This window comes from Lathamus discolor, chromosome 2, assembly GCF_037157495.1.
Source record: "Lathamus discolor isolate bLatDis1 chromosome 2, bLatDis1.hap1, whole genome shotgun sequence".
Lineage (NCBI taxonomy): Eukaryota > Metazoa > Chordata > Aves > Psittaciformes > Psittacidae > Lathamus > Lathamus discolor.
The window spans coordinates 14,515,602-14,538,543 of NC_088885.1; the positions used below are offsets into that span (position 1 = coordinate 14,515,602).

Genomic DNA, 22,942 nt, shown 5'->3' on the forward strand with positions numbered 1-22,942 from the left:
CTGTGTTCAGCTCTGGGCCCTCACTACAAGAGAGACATTGAGGTGCTGGAGCGGGGCCAGAGAAGGGCAAGGGAGCTGGTGCAGGGCCTGGAGCACAGGTGTGATGGGGAAGGCCTGTGGGACCTGGGGCGTTTAGTCTGGAGAAGGCTCAGGGGGGATGTTACTGCTCTCTACAGCTACCTGACAGGAGGATGGAGCCAGGAGGGGCTGCTCTCTGCTCCCAAAGAACAATGGGACAAGAGGAAATGGCCTCAAGCTGCACCGGGTGAGATTTAGATGGAGGTGAGGAACAATTCCTTCCCCAAAGGGTGCTCACATATTGCAACAGGCTGCCCAGGGCAGTGGTGGAGTCACTGTCCCTGCAAGTGTTCACACACTGTGTAGACAAGATCCTCAGTGCCATGGGTTAGCGGTGGCCTTGGCAGTGCTGGGGAACGGTTGGACTGGATGAGCTTAAAGGTCTTTTCCAACCTGGTTGCTTCTATGTTTCTGTGGCTAAGTGTGCTGACAAACATCGTGTTCTTTCCATCTTGCCAAGAGAAGCACAGCGCACTCTGCCAGGTTGTTTACAAAGCGTTGTTAATTTGTCTCTGCCCTGTCTGCTCTCAGATCAGAATCGGAGCGGGGACTTTGCAATGTCCCATCTGTGACTGACGGAACACCAATTTTGGGACAGAGAGGGACAGTGGAAAGCACTATGACTGTGCTATGCACGAAGGTATGCGACTGGAGGAAAACTAAGCGGAATGGGTGCTTGGAAACAGTTCACACTTCCAGGTTGGGAAATTCCTGTGCTTTACTGTTTTGTTTTATCTCTTGGTGGATGTATCCAAATGGAATCACAGAATCAACGAGGTTGGAAAAGACCTTTAAGGTCATCCAGTCCAACCGTTTCCAGCACTGCCAGGGCCATCACTAACCCCTCGCACTGACGGCCTCGTCTACACCGTGTGCGAACACTTCCAGGACGGCGACTGCAGCCCTGCCCTGGGCAGTGATTAACAAACTAACAAATGAAAGGCTCCCTGGCTTTTAAAGAGCCGCCGCCCCTCAGGATCTCCCGTTCGGGCTCCTGCAGGGGCGCAGCTGCGGACCTCCCCACATCGAGTGCCAGGTCCGCCCCCGGGGCAGTCAGACCGGGCCTCTGAGGTGGCCGGAGGTGCCTGCCTAGTGCCCCACGGCCCGTTCAGGGCACGGGGAGCTGGGGCCGGGGGAGCGAGACACGGCCGAGCCCACACTGCCTGAGCCAGCAGCCGCCAACCCGGCCCCGCCTGCAGCGCCTGCGCGGTGGGGCCGGAAGCGGCGGGGCGGTGCGAGCAGCCCCGGAAGCAGCGGCGGGCCCGGCTGCGCGGGCACCCGCTGTCCCGCCCCGCCCGTTCCGCGCTCCCGCCTTCCCGCGCTGTGAGCATGCGCAGCGCAGGCGGGCGGCGCGTCGTAACGGCCGCCGCCGCCGCCGCCCGGGTGCGACCGGATCGTTCTTCGCCGCTTTCCGCGGCGCGGGCCCGCCGCTGAGGCGCTCGGAGGTGTGTCCGCGGTGCGGGGGGTGGCTGGCGGGGGCTCTCCCGCGGCCGAGGCGCTGTTTCGCGTCTCCCGCGCGGGGCTAGGCCGCCCCTCGCCGTGAGCGGTGCTGGGCCGCGGCGGACGGGGCGGCCCGAGGGGGGCTCTGCGGCAGCGCTGGTGCCGGTACAGCCGCTCCTCACCCCGCGGTCTGGGTGCGGTTCTTCTCCCGCACTCTGCGGCCTGCGGCTCCGTGTCCCGCCGGGCACTGGTTGAGACCGGCGGCGGAGGCGCCCCGGGAAGGAAGCGAGGAGCTGCGGGATCGCTCCTTGGCCGGGGCAGGTTCCCGGAGGGCTGCAGGATGAGGAGAGGGTAGCTCGGCGCAGCGGGCTGCCTGCAGTGCGGCCGGGCCTCAGCCACCGGCCTGCGCCGCACTCACGGAGCAGGACGGTGCCCCTTTCATTAGTGCTGGTGGGGAGCTTCTGAGGGAAGCAGGGAAGGAACTGCAGCAGCGGAGGGACTCGTGCACACCTGGGTGTCGGGAGGAGGGGAAACGTCTGTCTCGGTCTCTGTCCCGTGTCCCTGCGCCCCGCAATCGGGAGGGGCTGGGAGCTCAGGCCTGTAACGGGGTGGGCAGCGGGGTTTCAGCGTTCAGGGCCTCTTCGGCTGAGCAGGTTGGGGTGTCTGTAGTTTGGGTGGTTTATGTAGGTGCTTGAAGACACAGTGAAGCCCTGTAGGAGAGCAGCACTGTAGAAGTGTTGCTGGTTGTTGTTGCTGCCCGTCTTTACTTGCTGATGCATCATCTAGTTGTGTTTGTACTTACAGCAGTTGAGGATGGGCTTCAGAAGTGCATTTGAAGAGCCAGAAAAGTCTTAGAGAGCTTTTATGGACTAAGTATATGCATAGTATAACTTTGAAGTTGGTTATCTGCATGCCTAAGATTTTTTTACTATTTACTGTTATTTCTATTATGAACAGGATAGATACCTGCTGCTTTTGAAATTAATTACGAACAGAAATGGCTTTGTATTGTAGTTAACATCTGTGTTTTTAGAGCTTCTGTTGCAAAGCCACAGCTTTGCTTTCTGCATTATTCTGGGATCATACTGGACCTGAAAGTCTATGTGCTGTTGTGAGCTCACTTTGGGCTTCACCTAAGAGAGCTTTATTAAGATGATTCAGGAGATTGTTAAAATACAAAATGAAGTTAGTTCAATTTCTCATAAATGTTCCAGGAGAAACAGGTAATTTTTAATCCTTAGTGCACTCAGATGTGTAAATCATGTACTGCTATGAACTGGGCGTAGGTGTCACACCTCTTTCTCGATTATTTTTGTATGTGGAGTAAAAGGGTCTCATTATACTTGGTGCTGTCTAACTAGCATCTTACCAGTAGAGACCAAAGAAAAAGAAAGGATGTTGCTGCTTATTTAGAAGTATTTTTACTATGTTTTGGACAGGTGGTTGTTGTTGGGGTATTTTTTTGAGGCAGGTTTTTTTTAGGTTGGTCAGGTGATGTTGAAGCAGAATTGGTGCATATGCTAAGATTTCCTTAATTTAGTGGCTATTTCACTTTGTTAGTAAATTTTATATGTGGTAATAAGATCTCCATGATAAGACTCTACCTTTTAGGAACTAACATGGTTAATTAAGCTACAATGAGGGTGGTGAGGCACTGGTACAGGGTGCTCAGAGAAGCTGTGGCTGCCCCATCCCTGGCAGTGTTTAAGGCCAGGTTGGACAGGGCTTGGAGCAACCTGCTCTGGTGGAAGGTGTCCCTGCCCATGGCAGGGGGTTGGAACTGGATGAGCTTTAAGGTCCCTTCAAACCCAGACCAATCTGGGATTAATTATTAATCTAATTTCTTAATGTAGAAATACTTGAATTTATAGTTGAACATCAACATATAGCGAACTTTTCAGGAAGTGACATGTATTGTGAACTGGAATTGAAGCTGTTAAACAGATTGTCTTCATTAACATACTACAGAGAGAAAACCCACTTTTCTGGCTACGGATGGGACTTGGCTGGAGCTTACTGGAGACATCCATGGCCCACTTTTTTTTCTTTCTTTTTTCCAGAGCTTAATTTTCCAAAACAGGTGAAGTCTTTCCACAAAACAGAAACGCCCTTGGGGATGGAAACTACCTGTGCTCAGGGTAGAAGGCCACTTGCCAAGTGAAGTTGTTGGTTTATCTTGTGCTAATTTTATTTCGGAGCAGGTATTTCCTTTAGTGTATAACTTCCTTTAGGAGCTGAAAAACAGGAAAGAAACTGGTAATGAGGAGTACATTGTGACCAAACATGTTGTTAGCATAGAGTCTGACACTCCTTGTCTCTAGCTTCTGCGTAGTTTCAGAAGGCTTACCTACCTCTGAACTGTAACTAGCCTTCCTCCCAAGCATAATATGTATGGAAAATAGTAGTAATTTCCAAGTGAACAGTAATTTTCAAGATGATAACATTGTAGGAATAAATCAGTTCTTGTATTCCTCTGAAATTTCATGTTGTTGCCTTATTAGAATCTCTTTGATGTACTCAGGTTTCTGAACTTGCAGTGCTATCAAAGACACCTTTGATGGCTTTAGAAGAGAGGAAAACTTCCAAGTCTGAAATTGCTTCATCAATTACCTATTTCTTTTTTGCTGCCAAGGATGCAAACTTGATATATTACTCAAGAATCTAGAACTTCCAACTCCTTTTTCTTCTTTCTTTCCTGTCTGAGATCTATTGGCTAGGTGTATTGATTTACAGAATTGATTTTAATCACTTTTAGTACTTGTATTCCCCTGTGCTATTAGTTGGTGTAGTAATTTTGTATCATGTTGATGTGTAACTCAGCATATGCGGAGGTCGATACTTTCATTGCTAGCTGGGAGGATTCCTCTCTACACACATGAGCTTGTGTAGTTTGGCTTGCAGTTGCTTCTTAATTCTGGCATTTTATTATGTTAAAAATAGCGAGTGACTTGCTTTAGATGCGTTTTTCCTTGTGATTTGTGTGAAGCTGCCCCTGGATGGAAATAGGAATTTGACTAAAAGTGCACAAAAGTAGTATTTAAAGCTTTTCTTAATTAGTTAAAAGTAGATTTAATGAGTTGAATGTCTGAGGAAGTAAGTTTTGGTGGTGGTTTTTTTTTTTTTTCCAAACATACAGGTTTATTGAAGTGTGAATCAGAATTAATGAAGTTAGAATTCAAGAGAGATTTAGATGGCCAAAGATGCAGATAAGAACCTATGACACTTTCATACATCCCAGAATTCTGTTGGAAGCTAGGCATCTAATCTAGCAGAATTCTTAATGAGATTTTTCAGAAGAATTTATTTCTTTTCCACCCCTGAAATACTGCATATCTAGATATGTTTTGTCCTTCATTTAATTCTGGAAAAAAAAAAAATAAGGCAAATTCTGTTTTGAATGAGTTCAGTTGAAGAATTTTATATATATTACACCTTTCCCTACTAATTAAATTGGAAATAGTCCACATAGTCACTGCATGTTAGACATTGACATATAATGTTAATACTTCCATGTACATAGTGCAGTTTGTATCTCTGTTTATTAGTCTTTGCCTGACCTCAGAAGATTATCAGATTCAAGGAAGGCAATTAATAGCCTGTCCCAGAACTCATTAACATTTGATGACTAATTTTTGGAATAGTCTCATTCAGATTTGAAGTACATGAACAAGTGTTAAAAGCCACCTCATTACTTAAGCTGAAAGGAACAATTACTTAAAAACAAGCCCTGTTATCAGGCTGTTGCTTAATGTTGTTCTGCTTGATAGGGAGCTACTTTGGATCCCCTGGGGTTAGTTTGAAGTCCAGTTCAGTGGTGGCCATCCAGCAGGTACCTGCCAGCCCTGCTTTGCATAGCTGACTACCAAGAAGTTACCCAGGACAACACGGTTGTTCCAGTGACATTGTTGGAGGGGAAAGTCTTATTCATAGAATGTGTATTCAAGGATTATTTTTATTCTATTAGAATTTCAGTTCAGGATATTAAGCTAACTTCAGCCATAGGTCTTCTCATGCATAAATCCAACATGTCCACTCTTGTGTAGTTTCTAGAACTAGAGGATGCTGTAGTGCATCTGTAGACATCTTTTAACATTGATAGTTTTTCAGTCTGGCGAGATGAAGAGCTGCATGCCAGACAACAACAGTGCAGTGAGAGATACTATATTGGGACTGGGGAAGACTGACCCTCTTGTAGTTCTCCTTTGGCAAGTTTGTGGCCTTGGACAAGCTGATTCTTCCTTCACTGCCTCTAAAGTGAGTAGAGCCATCTCCTTTAAAATTGTGTGGAGCTCTTCAGAGAGGCATGAGAGAGGTAGGTAAGTGGTCGTGGATGTCTTTCCAAGCACAAAATGATGCTTCTACACCACTTACCCAAATATTTTGAACAGATTTACTTCTCCTGGGCAAATGTCAATATAAATGATGGATAATTTTAAACCAGAAATGCATAGATCCTTGATGTATTTATTTTTCTCTTCAGGAGTATTAAGGATGGCTCCATTACAAGGGAATAGGATGCGACTCCTGACTTTGACAAACACAAAATTTTGTTCATTAGCAAATGCTTGCCACTAGCAGCAGAGCACAGTATGGATGTGGAAAACAGGAGTCATGTATGTTGTGTGTCCCTATTATGTGCATCTACCTCTCCAGGCATATCACAGAAACAAGATGGTTTGGGGTCAGCTGTAAACCAAGGACTCCAGCTTCATGAATTCATAGTTCCAAAGTGGTTCACATCATGTAAATGTTCTCCAACAAGACTCCTGTCATCTCCTCAATCTTTTCTTCTCTTGAGGGTCATACTGAAGTGTTCCAGCTATTAATATTAATGTCACAGTTTCAGCTTGTCTCCTGTTGAACAGGTCTGCTTTTTCAGTTACCAACCCTCAGCCACATGCTGCTGAAAAAGTCATTAATCTCACTAGCAGGTGTCTGTCAGTTTCTCCATGGTATCCTTGACTGGTTCCATTACCTGATGACTAAAACAGCGTACCTTAGTTGTGCTCCTTCTTCCTATTCCTGAAGATTTATATCCTTTAAAATTACATCAGAATAGGAAGTCAGGATATCAATGACTTCCTTTGCTAAAGCTTAGTAGTACCGATGCTCTGCCTCAACAGAGCTTAATCCACTAGCTTGTATTGTTCTTGTAACTTTACTCCTAAGCCAGGAAAAACAATGCTGTAGAGAGACCCGGGATACCAGTAGAGCCATGAGCTATTTATTCCTGTGGGCCTAATGCACTTAGGAGGTCTGCGTGTCTTTATAGCCATTTAAAGTTCAGTGCAGAATCTGTCAGTGGATTAGGTTGCATGTTATGCTGTTACCAGATAACCAGGATAGTGTCATGGATGCAGAGACAGCATGCGTGCTCATTTGGTGAAAAGGTGTGACTTGAAGGAAGTCACTGCTTTAGATGAGCAATAATTTGTATGTCCTTGATATACATGTGGGTCAGTGACTCCAGCAGTTAACTGCTCCTGAAACTTGGAGGTCTGAAGGCAAGACTTGTGCAAATATCTGTTGTTATAGCAGGTAAGTCTCTCCTCCCCTGAATATTAACAACTTTTCTGTTTTTTCTTATGAAGGCAGACTGAGGCAGCTGGTCTGGTTCAGCCTGGAGAAGAGAAGGCTTCTTCAGGGGAGACCATAGAGCAGCTCCCAGTGCCTAAAGGGTCTACAGGAAACCTGGAGAGGGACTTTGGATGAGGGGAATGGCTTTCACCTGCCAGAGGGGAGACTGAGATGAGCTCTTAGGCAGAAGTTCTGCCCTGTGAGGGTGCTGAGGCGCTGGCGCAGGGTGCCCAGAGAAGCTGTGGCTGCCCCATCCCTGGCAGTGTTCCAGGCCGGGTTGGACAGGGCTTGGAGCAACCTGCTGTAGTGGAAGGCGTCCCTGCCCGTGGAAGGGGGGCTGGAACTGGGTGAGCTTTAAGGCTTTTTAAGGTACCTCCAACCCAAAACAGTCTGGGGTTCTTAATTAGCTTGCTTCACTTGACCAGTGAACATTGGGTTTGACCATTTAACTGGTTTCCAGTTAAACAGCCAGTGAAAACTAAAGAGTTTGAGGTTCCTGCTTGTGTGTATTTCTTCACTGGGAAAGATCAGTGACACTAAATTAGTAGCTACTGAAGTGGCATTAATTAAGCAGATCTGTTTCAAGCAAGTGAATGTTAAAAGACAGTTGTCTTTGAATTGTATTAGAGGCAGGGCTCTGTTGAATGAGCAGATCTGTGATATAGCAGCAGGGGTTCCTGTAGCCTTTGCTTTACACTAAATGGTGTATTTTTGCCTGGAATTTCAAGTATGGTATTTCAAGTAAGGTATTTCTGCATTCACCATTCATCATGAACTGTGATGATAGTGATGTCTTATACATTAGACAAATGTGATCCTGGTTATTACTCAATTTTTGGAATGTGAAACAACAATGCAAGATTAAATCTGGAATTTGATTTAGAAATACGTTGTAGACAACTACTTTTAACAGGTAACTATGAAAGGGTTTTGAGTAAGTGCTAATGTGTAAATTAACTTGATTTTCCTTCTTTCAGTGACTCAAGTGCAGCTGCTGTTCACGAGATGGTCCCACAGAACCTACCTCAGACTTCGCTTTTGCTGCATCACGGATCTCCCCAGGAGCCCTGCAGACACTCTTGAAAGTTTTTGACCAGGTTGTGACAGCAAGTCAAAGCATGATGACCTAAGAGTCGGTCAAAGTCTGAAGCATTGATTCAGCAGTCCAAGATAACACTGCCTTTTTTTCTCGGTATCACTTCTGAAGGCTACAGACTTCCTGCTCTTACTTCAGAAACATTCAACTGACCTTTCTCTGGTGAAAAGATCTTGACTTTTTTTCTCTGGTCCTGGAAATATTAATGGAATACAGTCATGTCTACCCAGGACGAGAGGCAGATAAATACAGAGTACGCTGTATCCTTGCTGGAGCAGTTAAAATTCTTCTATGAACAGCAGTTGCTCACTGACATAGTATTGATTGTTGAGGGCACTGAATTTCCCTGCCATAAGATGGTTCTTGCCACTTGCAGCTCGTATTTCAGGTAAGCATTCAAAGTGGGATCTGTTAATTCTTGGCAATCTGTGATTACTTGATTGACTTATAATTAATGTGTTAACGTTTTAAACATCAGTGTAGTAATTAAAATCCTAAATACCATTACGTGCCAACACCAAAAGAGCATCTTGTGACTTACTCTGGATAGGTGCTGTAGTTTTTAGAGTAAGTGGAAGAAACAGTTATACTTGTGATGGTTCCTTTTCTTTAGAGAGTTAATCAAGTATGAGTAAACAGTAAATTGTTACTCTTCATCCTTAATCTAGAAATATTTAATCTTTTCTTTATTTCCTAAGGTAGGATAACAAGGGATTATTGAGATTTAGCTGTGGGAGCTCCATTGTCAGGTTTATTAGCTGTGTTTTTTTAGCAGAAGCCTCTGCTAAAAGTAGGGATTGCTGTACATGTTCACGGCTTCCTTTCTTGAATAACCTGGTTTGCTCTGCTCAGCAGAGAATGCAGAAACTCTTCTCTTGCTTGCCTGAGAGATGCTCTTTTGTGTGACTCTCTTTTTGCCTGGGAGGTTTTTTTTCCTCTCTATGTTTGTAGTTTGGTTTGGTTTGGGTTTTTTTTCCCCTCACTAAGATGCTGTTGCAGTTTCTAATTCAGCAGCTCCTGCTCCCCGGGTGTCCTGGTTTCTGTCTTTGGAGAAGTTTTTATTAACAAGATACATTAAGTGCTTCTACTTCTTGCAGATACCTTCGTAGTAAGTCCTAGAAGATGAGGCACTGTGAATGTTCTGTAGTGATCGATCATTTTTTGTGGGAACACAGTATAATTAATGTGCCCGCCTGGAAGGAATTTTGAAGCCTGAAACTAGTCTTGGTGACATCCAGCCATGTTTTACCTTCCTGATGCAGTTCTGACATTGCTTTCCTGTTTCATCAAGGAAAGGTTCTCATGAGATGGGCTCACCATGCAGAGCACTTCTAAACTGTTTTCTGTACACTGTCTGCTTTCTTGCATAGAAATATTTGAGGATTCATTTGTTACTTTCATAGAAGTGTTTGTTGCTGCTGGGTTTTGTGTTGTACCAACCAGCCTCAGCTGAGATGAAAAGGTTTATTTCTTTAGCAGCAAGCATTGTGTGATCACTAGATAATAACGATTATTGCTGTTGGCCTTGCGCAGATGACATAGTTCCAACAGTCTATAAAATAACAGCCCCTGGAAATGGAGCCAGATTCAACGTTGGTGGCTAATCATAAGGTTGGAAAGCTGTCACGAGTCCACAGTGTGCTGCATTAGACTGTGTAGTTAGATCTCTTATTCATATGTGTGTGTTTATTATTTATGGAATGAGGTTTTGGCACTCGTTAAAAAAAATATCAAGCTTGTGGTTTTGTCATGTTCTGTTTTTCTTCTCTACTTTGGTTTACAAAAAGATGCTCAGCTTCCTAAATTTAGCTTTATTATGAAAAATTGATAGCCCTGAAGGATGCTGTGGGGAGAGGGGGAAGAGCAGAAAAACAACTCTTGGTTGATGCAGCCATTGTGTGTGACTGCAGCCAGCTTACCTTCCATCTCTGTGCTGGAACGCTGCTGTCTCTAACAGCTACCTGTTCCTTTCTACAAAGAGGAATCTGCTGGCACTTGTACTGTCTCGTTTACCTGTATGGCAAGTTGATGCTGACTTGGCCACCCAGTGGTCCCTCCTAAGATACAAGCTGCCCTTAGTTATGGAGCTTAGAAGATGGAGAGGTGAGGATGAGGCAGGAGGGAACAGTGCTATGGCACCGTCTCTATATAAGATGCTTCTTGGAATAGCTTTGCTTAAGAAGTGTGCCTCTGTGTCCCCTCACCTCTGCAGCTGGAGGCAGGACTGTAGGGTGCACCCAAAGTCCCTGCTAGTTTCTTTCATGCCTGGGTTCTTAAAAAGACCCAAATACATATAAAGAGCCTTGAGCTGAGTTCTTAATACAACTGCAAAGACCAAACCTGAATTAATATCAAGCTCTTAAAATTGATGTCCCTTATTTTAAGAAAATTATCAAGTACCTGGTTTACACTGTTAGACTCTAGTCAGAATAGGCAATAGGTATATAAAGCATTTTGGTGTATAAGAAATACTTCACAGAGTGCTAGTCCTTGCTCCAGCTTTTCCCTCCTCCTAGAGGAGCACACTTTTTGATATGACTTAGCTCAGTCCATTGCATGAATCTGCTGCTTCTGTTTCAGAATCTAAAATCTAGCTGTATGTGTTTCAACAGTGTTTTCTTGGAGGATGTTTTTTCCTTATCATCATCACCTAACATAGAACAAGTTTTAAATTCCAGTGTTAAGATTCACAAATCATTAGAGTTGTCTGATTAATGCAAAAGAGTTGGCAGCCTTCCAGTATCTGAAGGGGGCCTATAAGGATGCTGGGGAGGAATTCTTCATTAGCAACTGTAGTGACAGGACAAGGGGTAACGGGTTGAAACTTAAACAGGGGAAGTTTAGACTGGATAGAAGGAAGAAGTTCTTTACTGCGAGGGTGGTGAGGCACTGGAATGGGTTGCCCAGGGAAGTTGTGAATGCTCCATCCCTGGTGGTGTTCAAGTCCAGGTTGGACAGAGCCTTGGGTGGGATGGTTTAGTGTGAGGTGTCCCTGCCCATGGCAGGGGGGTTGGAACTTGATCTTAAGGTCCTTTCCAACCCTAACTATTCTATGATTCTGAAAGTGTAAAATGTTTCTCCAGAAGGCACTGATGGTACTTTCCAAAAGTAAACAAAGCGTAAAAAGTAAATAAATGCTTTATCTTAAACACTAGATGGTAAGTACTAAACAGACTGTTCCTCTTTTGGAGTGAAATCACTGGAGCCTTAGAGGTGACTGTTTAAGGTGGCTGCACCTACTCACTGTTGGTCCTTGTCTGAATGTATGTGTTTCTCCTCAGAGCCATGTTCATGAGCGGGCTGAGCGAAAGCAAACAGACACATGTGCACCTGAGGAACGTGGATGCAGCCACTTTGCAAATCATCATCACTTACGCATACACGGGTAACTTGGCAATAAGTGACAGCACCGTAGAGCAGCTGTACGAAACTGCCTGCTTTTTACAGGTAGGAGTGTCTTAGTTGGAGTATGAAGTAATTGCTTCTTATCTCTGAACCATATTCTTTCCTATTAAATAGTCTTTTCTGTGTAGTCACTTCAAAATGTTCAGTTTGCTCAGTATAGGCAGTGCTTGCTTGCCAGATGGGTGTCCTGTACCCATCCCTCCTTGCTTCACAGTCCCTATGGAGGGTGGAAGTAAAACAGTGTGCTTCTGACAGAAGAGTAGTTTCTCCAAAACACATAACCATGTGATGTACTTGATCTGTATGAAGCAGTTGAGTAAATCACTGCTGAATTTCTGGTGTATACGTAGTATTCCAGGCCTAAACTCTGTTCAGCACTAAATGCAGGTACTTTATGTGTGTGAAGGAACAGGCTGTACGCAGGAATACTGAGTGCATTTCTTCTGTGCGTTACAGGTAGATGATGTGCTGCAGCGGTGCAGAGAATACCTAATCAAAAAGATTAATGCAGAGAATTGTGTGCGTCTGTTGAGTTTTGCTGACCTCTTCAGCTGCGAGGAGTTAAAGCAGAGTGCTAAAAGAATGGTAGAGCACAAGTTCACTGCTGTGTACCACCAGGAGGCTTTCATGCAACTGTCGCACGATCTACTGATAGATGTTTTAAGTAGTGACAATTTAAATGTGGAGAAGGAGGAGACAGTGCGGGAAGCTGCTATGTTATGGCTGGAGTACAACACGGAGTCACGATCACAGTACTTGTCCTCTGTTCTTAGCCAAATCCGGATTGATGCACTTTCAGAAGTGACACAGAGAGCCTGGTTTCAAGGCTTGCCACCTAATGATAAGTCAGTGGTAGTGCAAGGACTCTACAAATCGATGCCCAAGTTCTTCAAGCCCAGACTCGGTATGACAAAAGAGGAGATGATGATATTCATTGAAGCTGCTGCTGAAAACCCTGGTAGTCTTTATTCTTCTGTCTGTTACAGCCCACAGGCAGAAAAGGTTTACAAACTCTGCAACCCTCCTGCTGACTTGCATAAGGTTGGGACGCTTGTAACTCCTGATAATGACATCTACATAGCAGGCGGGCAGGTTCCTCTGAAAAACACAAAAACCAATCACAGTAAAAGCAGCAAACTCCAGGCTGCCTTCAGAACTGTCAATTGCTTTTACTGGTTTGATGCACAGCAAAACACTTGGTTTCCAAAGACACCGATGCTCTTCGTTCGCATAAAGCCATGCCTGGTCTGCTGTGAAGGATACATCTATGCAATTGGAGGAGACAGTGTTGGTGGAGAGCTCAACAGGAGAACTGTGGAGAGATACGACACCGAGAAAGACGAGTGGACCATGGTGAGCCCGTTGCCTTGCGCGTGGCAGTGGAGCACGGCAGTAGCAGTTCACAACTGCATTTATGTCATGGCATACAACCTGATGTACTGCTATTTCCCCAGGTCGGACGCTTGGGTCGAAATGGCCATGCGCCAAACAAGTAGGTGTTTTGCTTCAGCTGCTGCTTTTGGTGACAAAATATTCTATATTGGGGGACTACATATTGCCAGCAATTCCGGTATAAGGCTCCCCAGCAGTACTGTAGATGGGTCTTCCGTAACTGTGGAAATCTATGACGTGAATAAAAACGAATGGAGGATGGCAGCCAATATCCCTGCCAAGCGGTACTCTGACCCCTGCATTAGAGCTGTTGTCATCTCCAATTCCTTATGTGTCTTTATACGAGAAACCCACATGAATGAGAGAGCCAAGTATGCCACCTACCAGTATGATCTGGAACTTGACCGCTGGTTTCTAAGGCAGCACATATCGGAACGTGTGCTGTGGGACCTGGGGAAGGACTTCCGGTGTACTGTAGGAAAGCTCTATCCATCCTGCCTTGAAGAGTCCCCGTGGAAACCTCCAACCTATCTTTTCTCACCAGATGGAGTTGATGAGTTTGAGCTGGATGGGGATATGGTTACTCTGCCTCCTGTATAGCTCCTGATGAGACTGAGCAACTGATTCTGTGCTCAGTTAGGCTGAAATAAATGGTTGTGAAAGAGCAGGTCTGGAAAATGAAGTGTCAGACTCTGCTTTCCCCAAGATGTATTTTTATGCCCTCCCCTAACCCTTGCTGCCATTCAGTATGAATCAGTGAAATGAGCAGATAGGCTTCCATAATCTGAAATACTATTATCTGATAATTGAGAAACGTATATGTATATCATAAGCTTAAGCATCTGACTTGTCTAAAGAATTAATTTCTAGTCCTATGAAGTCTCAGTTCAGGAAAATTAGCTTCAGAAAAAAGTAGTTTCTGTTTCTAGGATGATGTCACAACTCTTCTGAAAGTATCTTCTAGTTACATTTGAACTACTTCTGGATATTCTGCTTAAGTGCTAGTTATCTGTCAGCGCAGCCCAACTCAAGGCCTGTGCTGCACTTACTTAATACTAATATCCATGTTGGTATAGTAATGCCATTAAAAGAAAAAGAAACAAATCCCATGGATCTACCTGTGGTAGGAAGGGTAGATCTTCCATTGTATGGTAACATGCAGGGCACGATGACTGCAGGTTCAGTCAAGCTGTATCGTTAGGTGCATGTATCCTATTTTCACTAACTTATACCTGTCTATTTAGAATACAGGTCTTCCAAGCAGCTGGTAGATTACCAGGTGTGGACTTCAGTTGCTGGGCTTGGGAGTAGGACTTGCCAGCCCTCATAGTGCGGGTCTGCGTGGAGCTTTGATCAGGAAATGCCTCCACGCTCTGTGTTACAGTACCATTGGCTCGTGTATATTACTTCCTGCTGCTGATGTATTTTTCCATTGTAAAACAAAGATTTAGTGTGGATTAACCAGGTCTTTATTTTCTGTTAATTTAATAACAAGCATTACTGTAGTGTGATTGTGTATAGATATCCCTTAGCTATCAGGTTTTTTACTCGGGGGAGGGAGGGGAGCAAACTTCAGGAATATCCTGTGCTCTGCGTGCAGGAGAGCAGATGACTAGTGCTGCTCTGGCATTAATCCCAGGAACCACTAGCAGTAGCGGGGCGCCGCCAATCTAACATGAACACAGGTGCTTCATGACAAACCTTACTAGCATGTTCAGCTACATCATGTTCTGGCACTGTATTTTGAATGACATTAATTTATTAAAAAAGACTGAATCCAACTTGAGTTGAAGTGTGCTTTCTGCTTGAAGGACAGAGAGTTACTGTGCATAGAGTAGTTTGTTGAAGGCAACTGCCAGTAGTTGAGCTGGGAGAAGCCTGGAGAGAAGCACAGGACTTTACTTACTAATCACTGAAAGGGGAATCCAAGTTGAACTAAGGATTATATAGAACTGGAATCCCCTGCTATGATTTTGATGTGTCAACATTTCTCCAGTCATAGGACAAGCCCTGCTCAACTGAAAGTGATGAGTGGGCAGTAAGGAGGTGATGAGGGATCTTTTCTGCAAGCTCAGAAGATGGGAAACCTGTTTTCAGTCTTTAATACCAAGAACAAATTTAATCCATCAACCAGACTGCCATTGGCTTTCTTCTGATTCTGTTCCTTGTTCCATAAATGCAGTTACAGCACCTATGTGGATTTACAAAGCTTTGTTTAAGGCTTTGAGTGGGAAAGGGACTTCAGGTAAGAAAGCTGCCTTATATAAAACTCTTCGTAATGCTTTGGCATTTTGTGCTATTGCAGGGATTTATGGGAGCCAGAATAATGGTGGATCCAACAGAAGAGAAAGAGGCAAGCTGCTGGTAGAGCTGTTCCTATTGCTGGCATGTAGCCTAGCACCTCCAGTTGCAAGCCCACTCAGGGGAGTGTACAATAAAGGAAAACCAGTGGTAACTGCTTTAGAATGGGATTTAGAGAATCACATACCTCAGGCAAAACTGTGAGTGGTGTCCCTGGGACCGCTGGGCTGAAGGGGCTGCTCCCTTCTGCCCACTGTGTCATGCTGCAGGAGGCTTCAGGACAAGCCCAAGTGCTTGGAGATGAGTTATAGCTGGTGAAGGAGCACAGTGGGGTTGCGGCATGAGAACCTTCAGCTTGAGAGTTTAAAATCTTTTTGCATAGTTCCTTACCAAAGGAAGGGGGGGAAAAGGGTAAATCTGAATAGGAAAGAGGTGACTAAATTGCAGTGGCTGCTGCAGTTGCCTCACGGAATCTGGAAGAGCTGTCCTTAATTTTATGCCTTTGGGAATATCCTAAAACACAGCTGGTGTACAGGGCTTCCTGCTGGTCTGCATCTTTAATGTATTATTTTTATATTGTTCTAGCTATTATCTGCATTTTATATGGTCTAAGATGATGTAGTACCTTATTGTGAATTAATTTACTATTATTAGTACAGTACTTAAACTAGTCAAGTGTTGAACAGTTCTGTAGTGACTCCATTCAAGACACACTAGCTCTTAGCTCAGTTGCTTATACAACTAGTTGTTGCAGTCAGTATTCAACCCCAAAGGAAAACACAGCTGAGAAATGCTGTTCTCAAGTATCAGTTCTTTCCTTGCATAACTAGAGAGGGAAACTGTGCAGGCAAAATACTGGCATGTGCCTGGAGGTGAGCACTGGACATAGAGTGAAAGACATCAGCTGAAAAATACAGTTCTCATTTCATAAATGGAGCAAATACAGTCAAAGCCTTTACAGAGTTCTAAACTAGTATCTCACTACAAAGCTGCACCCTAATACAAGCCTGCTCAACCTGGGCTTGGCTTTGGAGTCCATTTACCTACAAGCTCCAAAGAATATGCTCTGTATGTCCTCATACTTGGCTGTAAGTGCAGAAAGCTTGTGGCTTTTCTGGTGGAATTCCTTTAAATTAGTCCTGCAGAGTTCCAGTTTTCCCCCACTTGAAGTAATAAAAGGAAGCAGTCTGGCCTCTGCTTATTTTTAATGTATCCCCATGTTTTTACAGTTGTTTAAATACACACCTAATGGCAAGTTTAACTTTTGTTCTAAGGGGACTAGTCAGGTCTAGAGCAGTGAATTGTATCAAGCTTTACACAGAACAGGATCACAGGGGTGGTTAATTTGGGAACTAATTTGATAAAACCGAAGTTTTGGTTTTTCATGTTTCTCATGTCACTTCTCAGTGCTTCTGTTCCAATGCACTAGCACCTTCCCCACTGCAGAACTATGGAACATGTGTGGACAAGCCGTTGTGATGCCTGAAGCAGCAGCAGCAGCCTGGTGTTTTCCTTCCTCTGTTTCCCATTTACAGCTACCTTAACATTGTTTTCTTTTTGGTCTGGATTCCTACATGAAAGGAGCTTTAATTTAGGCAGACTCACCCTTAAAACCAGTTTCTTTCCACTTCAGGCTTAACATTAGCCAGACCCAGTTCTGTTTGGCTCCACTCCAGTAGTATTTAAGATTATCTCCCTCCTACAACATGAGTACAATGCAGGAAGGCAGAGTTCTTACAGTAGTTCTTACTACCTGGAGAAGGAGTACTAGCAGCCTGAGTAAAATGCAGGGATCACTCACAGCCAGCAGCACCTGGGTCAGTACAGAGTTAAACTCCAAACTGGAAGGAAAGGATTAACGGAGAAGGTAAGACAGGCATGAAGGTGAAAGAGTAATAAAAGTGTGTACTTTTCTCCCCTCCTGCTCTAAAACACATAGCTCATCTGTGTCTTGGTCTAACTTGAGACTCCAGGTAGCTTCGTTTCAGTAAAGGGAGGGTTTAAGCATACACACACCATTCCTGAAGGACTGGTCACCTCAAATGTTACATGACTTCATCTCTTAAAATATTAAGCTGTACTGAATACAGACACACACTCTACTGCAGTAATATGACCAAAGAGCTGGTAAACAAGACAATAAAAAGGTAGTGATATAATGCAGGCTTTAAGAGTCTATTCAGCTGATGTGCCAAACATCAAGTTAGATCTTGACACTGAGGTTTTATTTAGCCACTGTGAGAGCTATTGCTCTCTGACTTACCTCTGAGCACGTGTTCTTACTGAAGAATACCATTTAAGAGTGGACATACTCTTCAGCCAGCTTTTCAGCACAGCATTACACACATCAAAATGCATAAACACACAATTCAGAGCAGCAAAGGTCAGTAACCACAGGTCATGTTAGACAACACATTATGCTCAGTGTTATTTCTGGTTTGCCTCAACTCATGAGTTCTCCATGGTGCCTCTGTGCGTTTCATAAAGTCTCTGAATTCAGAGATAAGAAGGACCAACCAAGTTTACTCCTTCAGTATTTCCCATCTGTTTCATCTAGCATCCAAGTGAGGTTATTCCCCACCTCCATATTTGCCTTCACTTCAGATAACTGGTCTTCCTTCAGTCTAAATGTTCTTTCTAGGAAGCAGTGTGCCTTTCTTGGTGATCTAGCTTAAGACAAGAAAAGAAGTTTGTGTAGGATTTCTCTGCTAGTATTGAGGCAAACAGTAATTATGCTTTCACCAACATTAGTCCATTCAGGCAGGAAGGTAACAAAAACCCTACCTTGTTTTTTATCAGTTGATTTTGGAATAGTATTACAAGAGCAATGTATGATCAGGCACTTCTGAACCTATGCAGAAGGCCTCAACAAGACAGCTTGATTTCCAAGTTCCATCTCTCTACAGATGGTGCACACACAACTGTCAGATTAGGGGGAATAAAGTAACCTGAGTAAGGGTCACTACTTACCTAGTTAACTTCTTTTTATGGATCCAAGCACTACTGCTACTGTGTGATAAAGAAAGGGGTCAAGACCAGAAACATCACAGAACTAAAGCTCTGTACCGGTTTTCTTTAAGCCAGTCTCTCCTCTCCTAAGTATTAAAGACTCCAAACACCACAAAGCAATTTGTCACACATCTTTAATCACAGTACAGTAATGGAGAGTTTCTGCCTTTAATCAGTACTCTCCATGTTGCCCTTTCGAAGGCAAACTAAATACCTGCAAGAAAGTCAAATGACACCGCATGAACAACATGATGGAGGTCTCTCTTTCAGTGTGTTTGCACAATAACTTGCACATGGTCTGAAACATTTTAACACGTTTTGGAGAACTGTAACTCTTTTCTAGACACACGCTCCATCCAGTTCACATCCCAGTGTTACTGGAGGCAGTTTGATCCTACAGCAATAATACGAGATCATTCTCACCTAGGGACAGAGACAGTAAGAGTAGAAGTTACCATGCTTTAAACAGCTCATGATGGCAGAGAACTGGATGTGCAGCACTTCATTTACTCAGCCCCCTGGTTTTCACTCGATGTCACAATCCCCATAAACTATGTATTACTGTGAAGCTAAATCTATATCCACATTGTAGTTGTACCTGAAGTTCTCGCTGATGTGAGAGAGCTCTGTGACCTACTGAAGGCTTTAATCAATTCACAATGAGCAATACCCAATAGGGAATCAAAAATCACACTTGAGGATACTCTTGTCCTACATTTGCAAGGAGCAACAGCACAACCAGTCTGAACAGAAGACAAGCTAGACTGCCAGCCTAAAACAAGGAGCTACCAGTATCACACTAGATGCCTGCAAGTGTAGTCTGGTGGGATTCAGTTCTTAAAATAATACAGCTTTTTGAGCAGACAGAGCTTTAAGCAGGCTGGGTGTATTTATTTTTCAAGCAGGACAAGAAAAATCCAACACATTACTTGAATGTTTCATTATCAAACAACAGTTTCTATGTTTAAAAACTGCATTCATGCCTTCACTTTCATCATTAAATACTGCCACATTAGTTGCTCGGCTTAGTAATTAATAACTCATATGGAAATCAGAAGCTTGTTTAGGCAAAAGACTCAATTTCATTACAAAGGTGCTTAAAACATGTACAAGGTCAAACAAGTGCAATGTACTAGAACACTGATCTAAAACTGACCATCACGTTGTGATATTTGAGGGAACCGGTGTCAGATGTGCACAGGGATTAAGGTTGTAACATGAAAATGATTGATGAGAAGTGCTGAACCTTTTCGTGGAATGAAATATTAGGTCAACAATACTTAGTGTTGTGGGTTTTGGGGATCTGAGAGGTGTGCTACTGGAGTACCTGTAAGTCAGTTCATGCTGCGCATCAGCAGCCAGAAATACCTTTGCAACATACGTCATGGCAGAGCTGTAGCAACAGCTTCACAGTTGACTTATTAGAGGCACTATCACCAATTGATGTGGGGCTCAGTGTCCTTTGCAGGGCAGAAAGGGATGGCAGGGTCTTGAAAGGGAAATCAACTGCCTAAATCTTTCTAAATACTGATGCTTGCACTGGACATTTGAAAACAGAGGGGAAGAAAGTAACTTGTGTTTGCATTGGATTTAACTAAAGAGGTTACAACTGTTAAATTAAGAAGAGGACTACATGGGCTTAGGGGAACCTCAGTGGCCACATGCCTTCCTACTGCCCCAAAGTTCAACATATGTCAAAGAGCAAATGAACACATTAATGAAGACCACCTATTATGAAAATCACTTCGTCTCCACCTGCTGCATGCTCTTCATCACTGAGTTTAAAAATCACAGCCTGACTTGCTAGCATCATGCCAGTTCTTAAAAAGGTTGAAAATGGATACAAGTTTCTTATTCTACTGTTTGTGAAGAACAGAAAATACTCTTAAATCAGGTTGTGCGTCTGGCTCCACAACAGAGACAGCTGGGCCAGTGGGAAAAAGACTGCAGAGAAAGATCTGCCTCATCTTCTTGCCCATAAGAGAAACACTGTGAAGTATCGTAAGAGTCCCTGTACAGAGCAGCAAGCAGCCGTGTACCACTTTAGCACTGCAGAGCCACTCTTCTGCCTTTCCTCAGACCCATCTACCAAAACAACAGCCAAAAAACAGGTCAGCTTTCTAGTATCATCCTTAATATCCCTGGACCAGCAAGGGAGTCTGTGGGAGTAAGGGGAATGCAGGGTAATAACAGACTGTATAGCAATAACAAATTTGCTATACAAATTTGAGGCACAGGAGAAATCTACAGAAAAACTCAGGTGAGGAAGAGAAAGATACTGAAAAGGCATCCTTGAAGGTCCCACTTCTTGTACATGGAAATACCAATCAATTGCCTGGCTCCTAGAACTTGCTATTCTGTGCGCCTAAGCCTAAATTTACCCAGTGTGCCTTAAGTTGCTACAGTTACTTTTATAAGTGCTTAAATCCTTTATGCATTTTTCCTCAGTCTTCACTACAACATGAAGCCTGACTACTTAAGCCCCAGAGAGCAGTTTATGTGCTAGCCATTTCACAAAAGCAAGGGATTATTTTGGAGTGTTTTCTTATCTGCATGCTGAATCAGAACGCTCCAGACTCATCATGGATAAATGCAGCCCTAGTCTTATTTCACCAGAGGTCTTCCTGCCTATCAAGTACTACTTAGTCTTTGGAAAGATATAAATTCTATTCTCTCTATTACAGAGTTGTGGAATAAAACCAGAAAAGAGCAACAGGAGTTTCAGAAGATACACAAATACACAGAGACCAGGAGCAATAGTTGCAGCAGTTCTATAGATACGTTTTACTTGTCTGTCAGAAGCAGTAGATTAGTAGAGCTTTAGGGGCCTTTTTTGCCCTTCTCAAATGAAACTACTCATACTAGCTGTATACTCACAGGTTTTCCACAGCCATTCTATCTAATTAGTCCTGGAAAAAAAATCACGAAGGCTTTAAACCAGACCCTGTGTTTTCAAATTGCTGTTTGAAGCAATAAAACTGAAAACTAAATTGTTGGATAGTGATACAAGTGTGGCGTTTCTGTTGGCTTCTCAAATGCACCTAAGGAAACCAGAACTTCAATTCTTAAAAGAAAGTACATTCAAGCCTTCTGGGTTATCCCTTGTACAGCTGCTACCTTTTATCTGAGGAACAGAAGAAATAACCATGACTTGAAATCTTGGCCCCAGAAAAGACCATGGCAAAATGCTGACAGACACTGACGAGGCAGTAAACCAAGAGCCTTTTACTGCAGAAAGTTGGAACATTTGATAATGTAATGTAGCAAATGTTAACAGCTCTCATGGGGGGATGCTGGAAGGCATAAAGAGGCACACAAAGAGAGGAAGCGGGAAAACTCTTGCATACAGAAGACACTTCATGCATGTTGCATACAAAATACAGCATATGCCACATCTTTTCATATAAACTATGATATTTCTTCACACAAGGATACAAACTGAACCATTTCAGTTCCTCTCAATTTTAGTGTTACTTTCCTTATGAAAAAGGTAGCAATCCAAACAGAACATTCCCTGAGTTTGCACAGAAAATCGACAGAGCTGATTTTCATTTGGAAGAGTCTTCATAACTTTACCGTAACAAAAAAAAAAGTGGTTAAAAAAGCCACACAGAGTTTGCTACTGGTGTAGGTTTAGGCGGGTTCAGTATGTTGTGTTCGTATGTATGTAACTACACTGATCATGTAATTACATTGTCATAAAGCAAGATCTCACAAAACTGTCTGTGATCCAATCAAGACTTGGGAGAACTGTTTTGTAATCCTTTTCCCAAAGAGATCTCGCCAACCGGAATTCCATTTACATTCCAGGGTAAAAGCACAGCCAGAACATATGCAAAGTTATGAAGGCTTACTGCATGATGTCAAGAAAATACTGATTTCACAACTGTCACACAGATCCGGGGCCAGAGAGAGCTGGAATAATGCAAACAACTGTACACGGGTACAGAGGATTAAGGGAAAAATAAACCCCTTAAGTCAGCAACAGTCTTACTCTGCACCCTTCTGATTTTAGTTTGCAGGTGAAAAAGTTCCACCTCGCTTGGAAGGAACCCTTTGAGGGTTCCCATTGTATGCTTGTTGCAGAGATCTTCTCAAGTCCAACCCAAAAGAGGAAACAGTATTTATACTGCGCTTATTTCTAACAAGAATTCACCAACATTTGGCTGTTTGGATTGAAAAATATAACTAGTTTACATAAATATTTTCAACATCCAAGAAAATGTACAAATCTAAAGTCAAACACATTTGGCTTGCCACAAGCCCTGTTTGCTAATGTCTTTATAAAGGCTCAGTTTGAAAGGAAAGTAGTCATTTTCAATACAACCAGTATATTGGAAATGCCATCCCATTGTATGGAGACACCCACCATTCTTCTATACTTCTAGAGAAGCTGAATAATAACATTCCATGTCTGCTTGCAAGCAACATATACCTTGTTTTGGTCCTAGATAGTTAATCTCCACTCCTATGTTTCGGAGCAGTCTTTCTAGAGCTCAGAGAAAGCATTGCACCTGAAGTATTCAGCAGCATCGTGGAAAACCGTCATTCAGTCCCCAAGGTTTTGGGTTGACTGTGTAAAAGTGGAAAACCAGGATGACACAGCTGATTTTGCAGTTGTGAAGGCTCCTCCAACTGACTGAC

The 22,942-nt window shown here is 43.5% G+C and overlaps 2 protein-coding genes across 4 annotated transcripts in view; one reads left to right on the forward strand and one right to left on the reverse strand.

Annotated features, from left to right (window-relative positions):
• Positions 1-1,392: 1,392 nt before the first annotated feature.
• KBTBD2 (kelch repeat and BTB domain containing 2) lies at positions 1,393-14,774 on the forward strand. The gene is made up of 4 exons (XM_065665834.1): positions 1,393-1,523; positions 8,073-8,579; positions 11,473-11,638; positions 12,053-14,774. The coding sequence occupies exons 2-4, from the start codon at positions 8,410-8,412 to the stop codon at positions 13,586-13,588; spliced, it is 1,872 nt and encodes a 623-aa protein (XP_065521906.1). The 5' UTR covers positions 1,393-1,523; positions 8,073-8,409; the 3' UTR covers positions 13,589-14,774.
• Positions 14,775-18,416: 3,642 nt separating this feature from the next.
• AVL9 (AVL9 cell migration associated) overlaps positions 18,417-22,942 on the reverse strand; it is a 38,625-nt gene continuing 34,099 nt past the window's right edge. For 2 of the 3 annotated variants that reach the window (XM_065665837.1, XM_065665838.1), the window contains exon 16: positions 19,165-22,942. In XM_065665837.1, the coding sequence (XP_065521909.1) occupies positions 22,848-22,942 (95 nt within the window). In that variant the 3' untranslated portion in view covers positions 19,165-22,847. Of the gene's footprint in view, positions 18,722-19,164 lie in introns of those variants that run through there. The other variant, XM_065665836.1, reaches the window with a different exon arrangement.

Coding starts and splice junctions, on each gene's coding strand:
- KBTBD2 (XM_065665834.1), top strand. CDS start 8,410: ATGTCTACCCAGGACGAGAGGCAGATAAATACAGAGTACGCTGTATCC. Junction 8,580..11,472: donor ACTTGCAGCTCGTATTTCAG/GTAAGCATTCAA, acceptor GTTTCTCCTCAG/AGCCATGTTCATGAGCGGGC. Junction 11,639..12,052: donor AAACTGCCTGCTTTTTACAG/GTAGGAGTGTCT, acceptor TGTGCGTTACAG/GTAGATGATGTGCTGCAGCG.